This window comes from Morone saxatilis, unplaced genomic scaffold (genome assembly GCF_004916995.1).
Source record: "Morone saxatilis isolate NCDOM2014 unplaced genomic scaffold, NCSU_SB_2.0 Contig10, whole genome shotgun sequence".
NCBI classification, from domain to species: Eukaryota; Metazoa; Chordata; class Actinopteri; family Moronidae; genus Morone; species Morone saxatilis.
Genome location: NW_023339652.1, coordinates 16974823 through 16988693, shown reverse-complemented (window position 1 = coordinate 16988693; position 13871 = coordinate 16974823). Strand labels below are relative to the sequence as shown.

General features: G+C 40.1%; 1 protein-coding gene across 4 annotated transcripts in view; it reads left to right on the top strand.

Annotated features, from left to right (window-relative positions):
- Window positions 1–13871, top strand: part of sbf1 (SET binding factor 1) — a 61831-nt gene that overhangs the window by 28677 nt on the left and 19283 nt on the right. For 3 of the 4 annotated variants that reach the window (XM_035674176.1, XM_035674168.1, XM_035674160.1), the window contains 12 exons: window positions 40–69; window positions 2870–2975; window positions 3276–3408; window positions 3580–3688; window positions 5145–5258; window positions 10244–10321; window positions 10863–10976; window positions 11062–11190; window positions 12433–12531; window positions 12827–13034; window positions 13372–13484; window positions 13605–13754. In XM_035674176.1, the coding sequence (XP_035530069.1) occupies window positions 40–69; window positions 2870–2975; window positions 3276–3408; window positions 3580–3688; window positions 5145–5258; window positions 10244–10321; window positions 10863–10976; window positions 11062–11190; window positions 12433–12531; window positions 12827–13034; window positions 13372–13484; window positions 13605–13754 (1383 nt within the window). The remainder of the gene's footprint in view (window positions 1–39; window positions 70–2869; window positions 2976–3275; window positions 3409–3579; window positions 3689–5144; window positions 5259–10243; window positions 10322–10862; window positions 10977–11061; window positions 11191–12432; window positions 12532–12826; window positions 13035–13371; window positions 13485–13604; window positions 13755–13871) is intronic. The other variant, XM_035674185.1, reaches the window with a different exon arrangement.

Genomic DNA, 13871 nt, shown 5'->3' with positions numbered 1-13871 from the left:
GCGTGTGTGTGTGTGTGTCTCTGCTGGGTGCTTGTGTAGCCGGGCCAGGAGGAGAGAGAGGAGAGTTTGGTACGCCAGCCTGACTTCATTCTCCCCTCACCACCAATCAGCTCTGAGCTTCCTCAGCTTCCTTTACTCCACCCATTCCCCTCAGCCAATCCACACACACCTCATATGGCAGGAGAACCAATCAAAAATGCTTTGATACTGACTCAATATGTGACCAACAACTGATCATTCATTTCATCTGATTCAAGGCTCTCAACTTGACCCACGTAGTCACAAACATTCTGACTTTTCATACTGATACTTGGTTTGTTTCATTCATGTGACCATTGCAGTTCTGTTGAGGATATGAAATGGAAACTATGAATAGTGGTAAAGGTAACTTTCAGATCAGTGTACTGTGAACAGCATCAGTCAAGGTGCTTTATTTAAGGACTGACACAGTCTAATCAGGAGGAGCAAGAAAAAGTCATTAAGATAGATTTAGATAAATGTATAAGAAAAGGTTGTCCCATCAACTTGGAGTTCTTGTTTTTCAACTGTCACAATGTAGTTTATCCCACATCTGCCTGCCAAGGACTGAAACATTCCCTTTGTTCCCTGGCCAAAGAGTGCATTATTGTAATAACCGCACAGTTTTAATGTAGCATCTTCAGAACTGTTTTAAATTAGTCCTCATGGCTGGAAGGCTACAGTCTCTCCTATTTGTTAAAGTAAAATACTAGCTAAAAGGTTAGTTATATTTAACCATATTTAGAGTCTAAAAGTGTAATTGCCATTTCTGCCTCCCAAGGACTCTCAACACTGTGGAATGCTCCCCAATGTTTCCAGCCCAAATTTTCTTTTTGTCAGGTACAGACATACTGAAAGAAAGTTTGAAACCTTTTAAGAAAGATGTTGCATGTTTTTTGTACACTGATCCTACTTCTACCACTTCTACCACTGGAATAAATGCACAAATAAATGCACAAAAATACAGTTCTATACAAGGTCGTGATGTGTTTATATACAGACATACAGATATAGACAGAACGTAACAGACTGGATCTTTGACTGATTTTATTTATGATATACTGATCTTTCCGGATACAGGTCTTTGTCCAGATTAACACTTCTCTTTAAGTCCCCCTATTTAGCATATTTAGCATATTTAGATACGTTAATGAAAATTTAGATCTGCTTACAACACCATTTTATTGTGTTATATACCAAACATTACATCTTTATATGCTGCTTATGACTGTTGTAAAAGGGGACTTAAAGTGTTGCCAGGTGAGTAAAACTGTGAACCTGGTGTTGGCACCACCTTAGTAAACTTTTTTGACACCTTCAGTTGTTTATTACCCCCAGCAAGCTTTAGAGGCCTGTAGCCTTCCAGTTATGAGAAGCCATTTAAAATAGTGATGAAGATGCTACATCCGAGCCATGTGGATATTGCTACAAATGCTTCAAACCTCTCCAGCCTATCAGAACTAAATATTCTCTCCAGTAATGTAAGACAACTGCACATCTGCCTCTCATTATCAAACTTTAAAATCCAAACAATGAATTGAACCCACCTGATGATCAGATGTTGGATCACAGAATTGAACTGCTAACCGCTCGCCTATGGTTGCTGACGCTGCTGCTGCTGCTGTAGAGAGCATGAAATAATGCTGCACCGTTCCCTCCCAGCTAGCCTACTGCACACACCGCCATACTGACTGGGTACATTTGAACTCCTTTTCAGAAACAAATTGCCAATCCAACTGTTTTGTGAAGCCTGAAAGCCCTCTGGCAAGCTTAAAATCCACCTTGGATGTCTACTGTTGCTCAGTCCAGGTGTCCATACAAGTGCTTTCATGTTACTTTGTTTTCTCTATGCCCAAAGTCACAGAATTGTGATAATCTGAGAAAAATATCAGGATTATCATTTTGGTCATTATTGTGTAGCTCAAATGAATATAGCCAGTGTTTCTCATTAAAAAATTATGAAGGGCCTAGCTGGGAAAGCATAACTGGATATGTGCTTTGTACTCATTTTGAGTAAGAATATGTCCCATATGTTTTATGTATGGCTCAGTATATTGTACGTGCCTCAATCTTCCTCATCTTGCGCTGCATTGCTTAGTTGCGCTGTGTTGTTGTGCTCGCACTGTATAGATTTATTTTTTTGCAGTCTAAATCATCCCTATTTCCACTCCCGGATATGCTTGTTATCTAAACCACACACAAATCAATATTTATTGGCTTTGTCTTCTGTATGGAGTACAGTAGATTTGACAAAGTCAATTTGGATATCTGTAATGGAGGACAGAGTTATTAGACACAGTGTAGTGCTAATCAGAGATCCTGAATGTCAACCTTCAAGAAAGACACTTTCAATCCACAAATTGCAAGCCGGATCAGATTAGCGTTTCTACAGCGTCAAACGTTGGAGATGTTCATTTTATCGCTTCACGGCCCTAAATGAAACATTCACGCAGATTGACCCTGATCGGTCTCCTTTCCCTTTGTGCTCACATTAGTGGAAAATGGCCTGCGCATGACACCTGCCATGTGTGCTGGGTTTTCTCTCTCCCATAAAGGCTCATCGTCATGGTGGAGCTGGTGTTGTTTCTGCAGTAAGGTCGTTGGCATGGAGTCCTGCCCAGCTCCATTCATGTCCCGATCAGCTGGAATGGCTTGTGTTTTATTTGTGATGTACCTGCTAAGCTTCTGGGATTCTCCATTTCTCTGTGGCTGACTCACGCTGCTCTCTGGACACGCACAACTGATTAAACCACGCCGTCAGAGCCTGATTATCCGAGGAACCGCAGTCGTTCTTTGGTTTTCTCACCTCCTCTTTCAATCCCTCTTTTCTCTCCCCTCTCTTAATCTATAGAGGACTATAACGTTAGGTGCTGGTGACCGGCAAGTGATCCAGACCCCCATCGATGACTCACTTCCTGTCAGTGGCAGCAGCGTGGCCCAGCTCTTCAGACAGCTCGGTATGGACAGTTACTGCATAATATGGAATCTTTCTAGTTCTGTCCCATTTCCAAGTAGCATTTTTGTGAATCGAACTAACAAATATCGGATTTTGAAATGAAAGAGAGGTTTATAAATATGTAAAATGGGATATATTTAATTGATTAGTAAGCCTTATAGTTTATATTCTTTCCCAACCATTGCTACTGTTCTGTAAAAGCAGATTTAAATTTAAATTGTTACTTTCACTTCTATCATCATGAATTTGTTCACTGCTCTGGGCTCCCTGTGATGCCTTGTCTCTGCTCTCTCTCCCTCAGGTATAATCAATGTTTTGTATCTGTTCTGTGCCGCTCTGACGGAACATAAGATCCTGTTCCTGTCCAGCAGCTACCAGAGACTAACAGATGCCTGCCGAGGACTGCTGGCCATCATGTTCCCCCTCAAATACAGGTGTGATCCCCCCTCCTTGGTCTCTCCATGTTGTGTCTTAAGATCTTTCTCTGGGTGTTTTTTTTATTTATTTCAGGACACATTTGATCTAATATCTAGTGGGTTAAGCATGGAGCAACGGATTGTTGACAGCAGATGGGCTTAATCCCTTCCTGTGTTTGTCCTTTTCAGCTTCACCTATGTTCCCATCCTGCCCGGGAAACTACTAGAGGTCCTGAGCACCCCCACCCCCTTCATCATCGGTGTCAATTCATTCTTTCGCTCAGAGACGCAAGAATTGGTGAGTTTTCATTGCTACAATACGCTACTACAGTATAAGAAACTAGCATGATTTTATGTTTTGTGATACTGTATCGATTCTCAAAAACACTATTTTTTTAAATTAATAGTTTACGTATGGTGTGGTGGTTATGCATATGGTGGTGTGTTCTTTTATTAAATAATATATGAATTAGATGTTTTTTAAATCACACAATATACTTGTTTACAGTATCGCAATGTATCACGATATGTTGAATCCTTACCCCTGTTTGGGGTAACAGTAATGTAAATATTGTTTTAAAACACACTTAAAAAATTTAACCTGACCTTTTATGTGTGAACTGAATGTAAAAGTGATAACTACCAAACTGGACTGCCTCTGCCCAGTACTTCACTAAAAGCAGTAAGGTTATTGCAGTATCAATACGCAAAACTAGCTTTTAAGCCAGCTTTTTTTTTAATGTCAGATCATGAAATGTCCTCATTCGCCACCATAGTCGTTTTATGGGAGATTGTTGGCAGTGCCTTCTGAAAGAGAAAATAAAAAAAAAGCTTTTGAACAGAAAACAACCAGGGATGCAGCCTGAAGCAGCAGAAAATGTTGGCTCCACACAGCCGGCCGGAGGACAAAATGCCAGCTACGCACAACGCTGCTCCATCAACAATAAACAAACAAAGTATCATTAAAAAACCCCAGCATGCACTTTTTGTAAGATAAGATCAGCTGGAACACCTGCTGCCAATTTTCAGCTGCTGGAAAGAAAAGCTTTATATTCAAAGCTATCTTAGTGTTAAACGTTAAATATATTGTTCCATAGTTTAATAAACCAGAATGGCAGAAAGGCCAAACTCCTCTGTGAAGAAACCCTGTTGTATAGTTACACTAAATACCCTTAGCTGCTCTCATATGGAGTTTTGATTACAATGGAGAGAATGTTTGATGTAAACTCTCACTGACCCTCTAAGCGATGGTTCATCTGTCTTTTAATAAACTGCCCCCGCTGCCATCTGCTCCTTTGCTACCTGCCTACCTTTGTAGATTCTAATAAGGTACTCTTTACAAACCTTGCCAAGATAAATTATACCAATACACATCACAATAATTACTGTCTAGATGTAATGATCAAAGAAAGTAGTAGTGATGTCTGACCATATGCTGCTGCCGCCCAGATGGAGCCATTGTCTCACATCACAGCGAGGCACTGTTTTGTGCAGTAGTCACACGCCCATTATCAATGTAAGAGCAGTGTTGAGGGTCAGAGGTTATCGTTTGGGCAGCGTTTCCTGATGTCGGCAGTGAAATGTGAATGTTTTGTTGTTTGATAGCATCCTGTAATGAGCAGCTGCTGACGGAGACGCCTCTGTCCGCCTCTGCATTTGTCTTTCAGTCGCTGTAATTAGCTTGCGTATCCTGTCGCTTATCAACTGTCTCCGAAGCAGACATGAAAAGTGTGTTTGTGCGTGTGTGTTTTTAGTTGGACGTGATCATCGCTGACCTGGACGGCGGTACGGTGACCATCCCCGAGTGCGTCCACATCTCCCTGCTGCCTGAACCGCTCCTCCAGCAGATCCAGACTGTGCTGTCCATGGTAAGAACTGCAGCCTAAACCCTGAACACACCCATAATAATACACACTACGACTGAGTACTGGGAAATCTCATTAACATCCAGTGTGTGGTTTCTACCAAGCAATAAATTCCCCGGTGGTGCTTTATGGGTTGAGATGCCAGGAAGCTTTTCAGGGTTTGTTTTCCTACTAGTTCTTTGGATTACTCTTTTCATGTTTAATTTTGGGTTTGGTGTCATGTGGTTGATTTGATTTTTGCTTAAGATAGTATAATTTCTACTCCGTCGGCCTCATTTATGAATATTCAAATGTTGTTCATTTCAAAAGTTTTCCTGCTGGACACAAGATGTCCATTCTCAGTGTATGTGCACTGGTGACTTCAAGTTTCTACATCACACTTGTGACTTGACTTCCTGAAATGCTCATTAAAAATAACATTTGTTAAGCAAAGAGTAACTTTCCACTTTTAGCAGGTGAATGTGAAAACATCCTTCTAGAGTCAAACTCTGCACATACAGCATTCAAAGAGCACACTGTAGGAACAAGTAGAACAACATATTTTTTACTGGCGGGTGTGCTTTAAGTTTTAGTTTAGAATGGCATTTTTGGATGTTTGTAAAATGCAAGGCTGCCAACTCAGCTCGTTGTATAACCATATCACCCTCACACAAATAGTAAACAATGTCCTATCAAGTCCTGTCCCTGCATTGTACTATTGTGTTCATATCAAGCATGTCAAATAATGCCAGCTCACATCAAGCACTTTACTGCGTCATGCAGTTCCAGCTCCTTCCAGTATTCCAGTGCCAGCCCCTTCTGAGAAATGATTTTTATCTGTTTTAGTGTGCAAACAAGTGATTTTCAAGCTTCCTCATTCTCTTATAGATATCTGCATCTGCATGCAATTCTTTCCTGCTTCACATTGGGATTTGTTATTACTTGTTTTATTGAATGTCTCAGGTATGTGGATCACAATGGATCTGTTGCAGGAAGTTGCCCTCAATTTATGATCACTTTGCTAGATAAACTGTAATTTGTTATGATTGCAGTGAAGTATCCAGTAGTTCAGACTGTTAGCATACAAGATACACCCCTAACACATTCTCAGTTTTGTTATCTTGCTGATCTGCCGACTCACGTGCTGCAAAGTTGTAAACTGTTGACTGCACAAACTAATAATAATGAGTGTTTTTTTACAGTAAGTATACAGCGCTCATAAAAAGTATTCTTTCCCTGTAGCTTCTTCATGTTTTATTCTTTTACTGCATTGAATAACAGTGGATGTAATTTGTATTTTATGACTCAGAGTACCAGACAAAGAGTCTACAGCATGGCTAAAACCTCTTTAATGTCAAAGAGGAACCAAATCTCCATAAATACATTTACAGTTACATTTATAGAAACGTTTGCATTTTGACTTCAGTCTTTTTCTGTTGATCAGTGTAAAGAAATCTTAATTAACTCACAAAAAACCAATGTACAGTGAAAAACAGTGAATCATTGGGCTTGTAACCCCTTACAAGAAAGCAGTGTCAAGTTGGGGCTTGAGCTGCAACAAGTCAATTAATCGATTAGTTATCAACCATCCAAATTCTCTGATTTCAGTTTCTTAAATCTTCTGGTTTCTTTAGTACTCTGCAACAGTAAACTGCATGTCTTTGAATTCTAGAAAAAACAAGACATTTGAGGAGGTCACCTTGGGCTTTGGGAAGTAGTGATCAACATGTTTTACCATTTTCTGACATTTTATGGACCAAACAACAAACTGATTAATCGATAGTGAAAATAATCGTTTGTTGCAACCCTAGTTGGGGCCCTTCATCACATTTCATACATTGTTGTTAGCAGTTCTGCCAAAGAGACATTTCCCCTTTAAACTTCTCACACGGTTTCATTTCAGTAATTGTTTGCGGATCAAAGAGGTCAAATGATTCAGTATTTCACAAAAAGCGAAGACCTCAACAAATGACCACAGAGTTTTGTAGCAGAACATTAATTATCCCTCAAATTTAGCTTATGACGTTTCTGTGTCACCAGATAAATCTGGCATACTTAACTCCATGTGAACTAGTTAAAAGTAGCTCGACATTGAAAGTAGCTCGACATGGATAACCTACAATAAAATGCTGCTTACACATGAACAAATCTGTATTAACTGTTGCTCTTCATCAGGCTTGTGAAAAGATACAAAAACCAACTGCTTAAAATAAGATTTAGCGCATACAGGACAAACATTGTTAATCCAGCTCTATATGAAATGGATGGCTTCCAGTTGTCTTGGTTGCACCACTGAGTCAGTTGTGGGAAAGTCCTCCTGATGTGTGTTCTGATGCCAAGTCATCCCTTCCTGGATAGTCGGGTTTGTTTGCTGTTGTGGTTACAGTCACGTATACAACACAATGATTCACTTTATTTGATTGCACCTATAAGATGACTGATGAGTTTCTGGAAAGAAATTAATAAACTTGTCCCAAACCACAGGACAGCTTTCCCTCTGCTGGAGAGGTGATGTCAGTGAGGCAGAGGGGAGGATGTGTTTATTTGGGGGAGGCTGGAGCTGGCATCCACTGCTCTGTCTAACATATGCCAAGTGCGTATTTGGATGGAGCGAGGAGACTAAAGTTTGGGAAAGCTCTTCCCACGGACTCTCATCGTATTTGAAATATTTTGTTACTTATCAAAATAGAAGCTGAAGATACAGTCTCTGCCTGCAGCCTGCAGTCAAGTAAAAAACCTACAATAAACTAGTAGTATTATTCTAATATTAATATTGCCTATCTATTTTTATTTGAGGTCACATTAACGTCTCAAAATGTTCAGCATGTAAGCTGCTACTCAGAACTCAATAATAGGTTATCTTAATTATTTTTATTTTGACTCATCTATAACAAAACTTCATAACATTACACATTCTTTATCCTAACCCTGAAAAAGCACAATGCTGAATAGGTGTGATAAGCCGGTATTGATGATAAAACTGTGCTATTTAAAACACAAAATATTGATGAATCTGTTAATACACATATGATAATATCGTGAAAATAATCTAGCACTTCCTAAATCATTGGTGTTTCTTTCTGTTCTTGCTTTGTGGTTCACGCTCCGTGTAATTGTCCTTTTTGTCCATTTTTGTAATGTTATGTTCACTCTCTCCACCTCCCTACACTCATATTTTGAGTGTAATTAATTTGCCAAAAAGGAGACAAAAAACAATAAAAGTCGAAGATGAATTTTCAATTGTTCTCATCTTCTCAGCTTTGCCTCTTCATCCACTCTGAGCCAATGAAAAACTCTACACTCTACACAATCGCATTAATCTTTATCTACCTACATTACTCTTCCCGTCATCGAGCCACTATACCTACTGCACAACCTTGTGATTGGCTTCTTTTATCTTAATTATATCCTGTTAATTGTTTTATTATCTTAAATACGTTTTTATCTACACTGATGTCCTTTGCTCCTCATGAAAAAACAAGCCAATTAAAAGTGTGTGTTAAGGTGACTTAGTGAAAGGAAAGCCACCACAGCCCCCTGTTTGATTTAATTTTGTCTTGTGAATCTTGGAAGGATGGCGTTGTTTTTATAATTACGTCATGTCTTGGAGAGATCCTCCTAATTTTACTGGTAACCCTAATATAATACCCCGAAAGATCTCTAAAGCCAGTTTTACTACTATTCCTAAAAAAATAATGCGTATAACTTTTTGTTACTACCAACAGTTGTGTGTCAAAGTATCCTCAAGCAAGACACTGAACCTGGACCCACTGACTGGGTCAACTGCTAAATACCTCAGATTACAAGGCTCAAAATAAATGTATTTTATGGTGAAATCTACTTGGGATCATCCCACATGTTGTTGTGTTTGGGGCTGTTTCTGTCACTGGCTGCTCTGTGGGCTTTATGGCTTATAACCTGGAGACTCTTGTGTGTTGTGGTCCTTGCTCTGCATTGATGGAATGAGAGCTGGAAACGAGTCAAAGAGAAGTTCACTGGGTTATGGGCCTGTGTCCTCTGCCAGCAACACTGTGTATAGACACTAGTCTGTATATCAGCCGGTCAGATCAGCGCACATGGGAGGGACCGACCTCCCTTGTTCAAACAAGACACAAGAAGAGAAAGCTGGAAAACTGATCAGGGGGTTTGTGCAGCAGGTCTTTCGTTGAATTGTGTGAAAATGTTCCCTGGGAAAGGTAGAAGCTGGTTTGGATGAAGGTTGAATGATGCTGGAGATTGTTGGGCAGCAACACGAACCAGGGCTTAGCTGCTGTGCTCTCCTTACAGTTAGCTGAATGAATTTTCATGTAACAGGTTGAGTCTGAAGGCTGTTTCCAAGGTAATATCTGTTGATGGTTTGTTGATTGGGCTCTGGATGCTGCTGCTGCTACTGTGTCTCTTCACACTGTAAAACATGGAAATTAAAGCTTTTGACCAAGAAGTCACGTTACATCAAGATATCATTGTGATACCCATATTTACTGTTAACAGTTACTATTATTTCGATTAATCTGCTGATTATCTTTGATTGTTTTGTCAGAAAATATTGAAAAATACCTCTTATATATTTCTATCGTCCAAGTTGACTTCTTTAAATGTCTTTTAAATAGAAGAAGATATTAAAAATAGCTGCTACTTATTTTCTATTGATCGACTATTCGCTATTTGGGGTTTTCTGGTTAGTTCAGTGCACAAAAAAATACAGGAGTTTTGCTCCAAGTGTAAAGTTAAATGAAAATATGTATCTTGTGCATTTATTTTGAAATTCATCCTTTCCTATGCCGTATTTGAGTTTGTGCTGACATGCTGTTACTAGAAATCACTAGATTTAAAGACAGAAATGTTTGTAAATCTTACTGACACAGATGGTACTGTTTAGGATTTTCACGATAAAATATTGTTTAAATCACTAGATTAGTCTCAGGTCTGATGCAGCAGGAACAAGCTGTAGCAGAAGGGTTGTAGAGGGAGTTAGATAGTAATTAATGGTGGCTTCATGTTTGTTGTAGGTTTTGGATCCGGAGCTGGAAGTCGCTGATCATGCCTTTCCCTCAGTGTCCACACAACCTTCTGCACTCAAGATCCAGGTAAGCAAAACACTTGAGTTCTGACATGTCTCAAATTTGTTTTAATAATGTAAAAGTTTCTTACTATATTTCCTGTGATAAATTAACCAAATGATAAAGTTTTCATTAGCTCCAGCTCTCTTTGTACTGCACTTTTCCTAAACGTAGCCAGTAAAGACAGCACTGTGACACATTCTGGGCACAGCATTAACGTCAGGAGGCTTTTCAATAGACAGCACCATGAATTACTGCAACCCAAGATCTCGCCAGTGGAAGCTATTGGTACAGCCAAATTGCTTATTCCCTCAACCAAAGATGTTGTGGCCAGACTTTGTCCAAAGTCTTACACTCTCGTTTAAATGGCAAGATACGTTTTATTATTTATTTATCCTTGTTGGCATTAAAAGGGTATAAAAAGGCCAAAAATGTAACTGGATCAAATCTACAGCTCCACTATTCTTGAAGTTTTCCAGAGTCTGTGTCCAGTTCAGTTCTTCATTCCATTATTCCTTTAGTGTGTGTGTGTGTGTTGGCTTTAACAAGACTTTTGCGTGTGTTTCAGGATAAGGAGATCCGGGGAGTTTTCCTGTGGCTGTTCGCTCGGCTCTTCCAGGGCTATCGCTGGTGTTTACACATCATTCGCATTCACCCAGAACCAGTGATCCGCTTCCATAAGGTCAGTAAACAACAAATCTCTGTCCATAAAGAGGAAGAGCAACCGCAAGAGAGAGGCTGACAGTGTGTAACGTGTGTTTCCACAGGCTGCCTTCCTGGGTCAGAGGTCGCTGACGGAGGACGACTTCCTCATGAAGGTGTTGGACGGCATGGCGTTTGCGGGCTTCGTGTCAGAGAGAGGGCCTCCTTACAGAGCCACTGACCTGTTTGATGACGTGAGTCTTTCAACTCACTGTTCTGGATTGTGCTGACTTTTCTTTTAAAGGACAGGGCAGGGTGGTTACGGACAGTTGTCACACTGCCCAGTATATCAGACCATTAACATGGGAATTTTTGTACAGGATATGCTTGGCGTTCAAGTGATAAGTCGTAACAACAGTGCTGCTCAGCAAAAATAGACACCAAAAGACTCCTAGTTAGAGACAAATGTTTATATATCTATAAAAGTTTGGAGTTTTCGGAGCTTTCAGAAATGTTCACTTCCGAGATTGGGAATACTACAAGAACTCTTCTTTTGAACACGATTAACATGACCCCAGAACATGACTGTGCCCAAAATCACTCCCTCCTTACTATATAGTGCACTATAGTTACAATAGTCAGAATTCTGAGTGTGACATCTATGCTCTATGTAGCGCCCTAATAAATTCACACAATGGAACCAGTCCCATTTTATAGATGTGAAAGTTACAGTGAAACCACAAAGTGTCCTACTGAGTGTCTTGTCATGTATAGAGTAGTGGACACAGCCCCAGTCAGTTCTCTTCAGTCTCTTCAGTTACAATGAAAAGAGACACAAATGTATGAAGGCTTACAACTGCCAAGTACTGCTGACACTAAACATCATAATATCATGGTTCCCACGGGTCCTTGTCCTAGACATAAGCAGGGGTCATTGAAAGCACCTGAACTTATATATTTTTGTATAAATAGAAATGTATGAAAATTGAAGTTCTTTTGATATTTTTTAAATATGAATTATTATTATTTTTACTCTTTCTGTCTTTTTTTTAAATTAGGGTCAGAGTTAGGGAGCTTCTGTGATTTCGTGTAAAGCCTGTTAGTTCTCATTATAAAAATTCTCAGTGTTGTAACAGAAATGAACCTTGATCTGTCTCTCAGACTCTACCATGTTTAATTTGAGAGCAGTTGAGCCTGGAAAGTCCTGGAAAATAATAATAATAATAATGAATGAATGTAATGAATTAAACTGATCTCTGATTTATTTTTAGTGTTGTGTGGATGGGATCAGGTGCAAGTTTTGTTTACATTCAGTGTTTCTCTTTAAAAGTGCATTTCCTCCCTCAGTAAACATTTGTGAAGCTGATTTTCTTTCAATATGCCAGAACAAATGTTAATTTATTTATTTCAGTTTGTGAAACTGTCACTTTTTAATGTGGCTCACATATGAAAGGTTGATGCTGAAATTTGAGGTCTTCTTTGTCCTGTTTCCCCAGCTGGTAGCCAATCATGTGGAACGGATACGACAAGAGGAGACCTGTCCACACAAAGTCATGAACCATGTCAAGGAGCTGGCTGAGCAGCTCTTCAAAAATGTACGAAATTTACAAAGAATACCTACTACTTACCCCTTATTCTGCCGCTTTCCTGTCAATCCTGTTATGCCCCCTTTCTTTCCCACAAGTTTCTTCATGTGAGAAACTCTCCATCAGTTCGTTGGCCCAGTTTATGTCTTAACTTTCCTGGTTTCTTTCTCTCTCCCTTGCTCTTACCAAACTAATGGCAGGAGACACATCCCTCTCTATCATAGCTCTGTTTTTGTTCAGTGGTGTCTTTGTTTTCTCACCACTGCTCCTCTTTATTCTCTTTCTGTCTTTCCCTCCCCTGTAGGAGAATCCCTACCCCGCTGTGGCAATGCACAAAGTCCAGCGGCCGTCAGAAAACGGCCAGAACACTGCACAGAATGAGAGGCCCTTCCCTGGGCTGGACGACGTTGCGGTCCAGCTTTTCATCGACCACGCTGCCGCAAAGCTCAAGACTGCGCCTCCTGTGGTTAAGGCGGAGCTCAAGGGCATGGTGCCATCTGGGCCCCCACTGGGTGAGCTGGGGAGAAATTGGTTTTATGTGTAAATTGGTAATTTGGTAAATTCCAGGTCTTAATAAAAATGTTTGGATCAGATTCATTTGACATAAGAAGACAGAAAAACATATGTAGATGTGAAGTTGTGATGTTTTAAAAGATAAGATAAAGTGGTAGACAACACCCAGACATTAGTAAAAAACATAACATCGAGTTCGACTTCTCTACTTGCACCTCAAACTTCCTGTGTGAACTTTTCACTCTGCAGTCTGTCTCACAGTGTGTGTTTAATGGGGTTGAGTTCCGTGTCGCAGTGATGAATGAGCGTCTTATCACCCTCTGCCTGTCTCCACAGGAGACACAGTGGACAGGAACGGCAACGTGATGGCCAACAGCGCCCGCCGGCTGGAGGTGGTCAGGAACTGCATCACGTACATCTTTGAGAACAAGATGCTGGAGGCCAAGAAGGTAAGAGCGATGTATCTCTGCATGACCAGTTGAGGAGGACAATAACAAAACGTCCTTACTGGTTGTCATTGGTTTGGTTTTTGTGGAGTGATTTCAGCTGTTTTCATCTCCTCTGTCCAGTTAATGCCAGCTGTGTTGCGGGCACTGAAAGGTCGGGCAGCCCGGATTTGTCTGACCCAGGAGCTCAATCAGCACGTCCTACAGAACCGAGCTGTGCTGGATGACCAGCAGTTTGACTACATCGTCCGAATGATGAACTGCACCTTACAGGTGAGCCTGCAAATATAGTCACTAAGAGTCAGTAATATATATATATATATATATATATATATATATATATATAAAAAAAACAACAACTTGAGGTGATGTATTTCTTCATTAAACGGC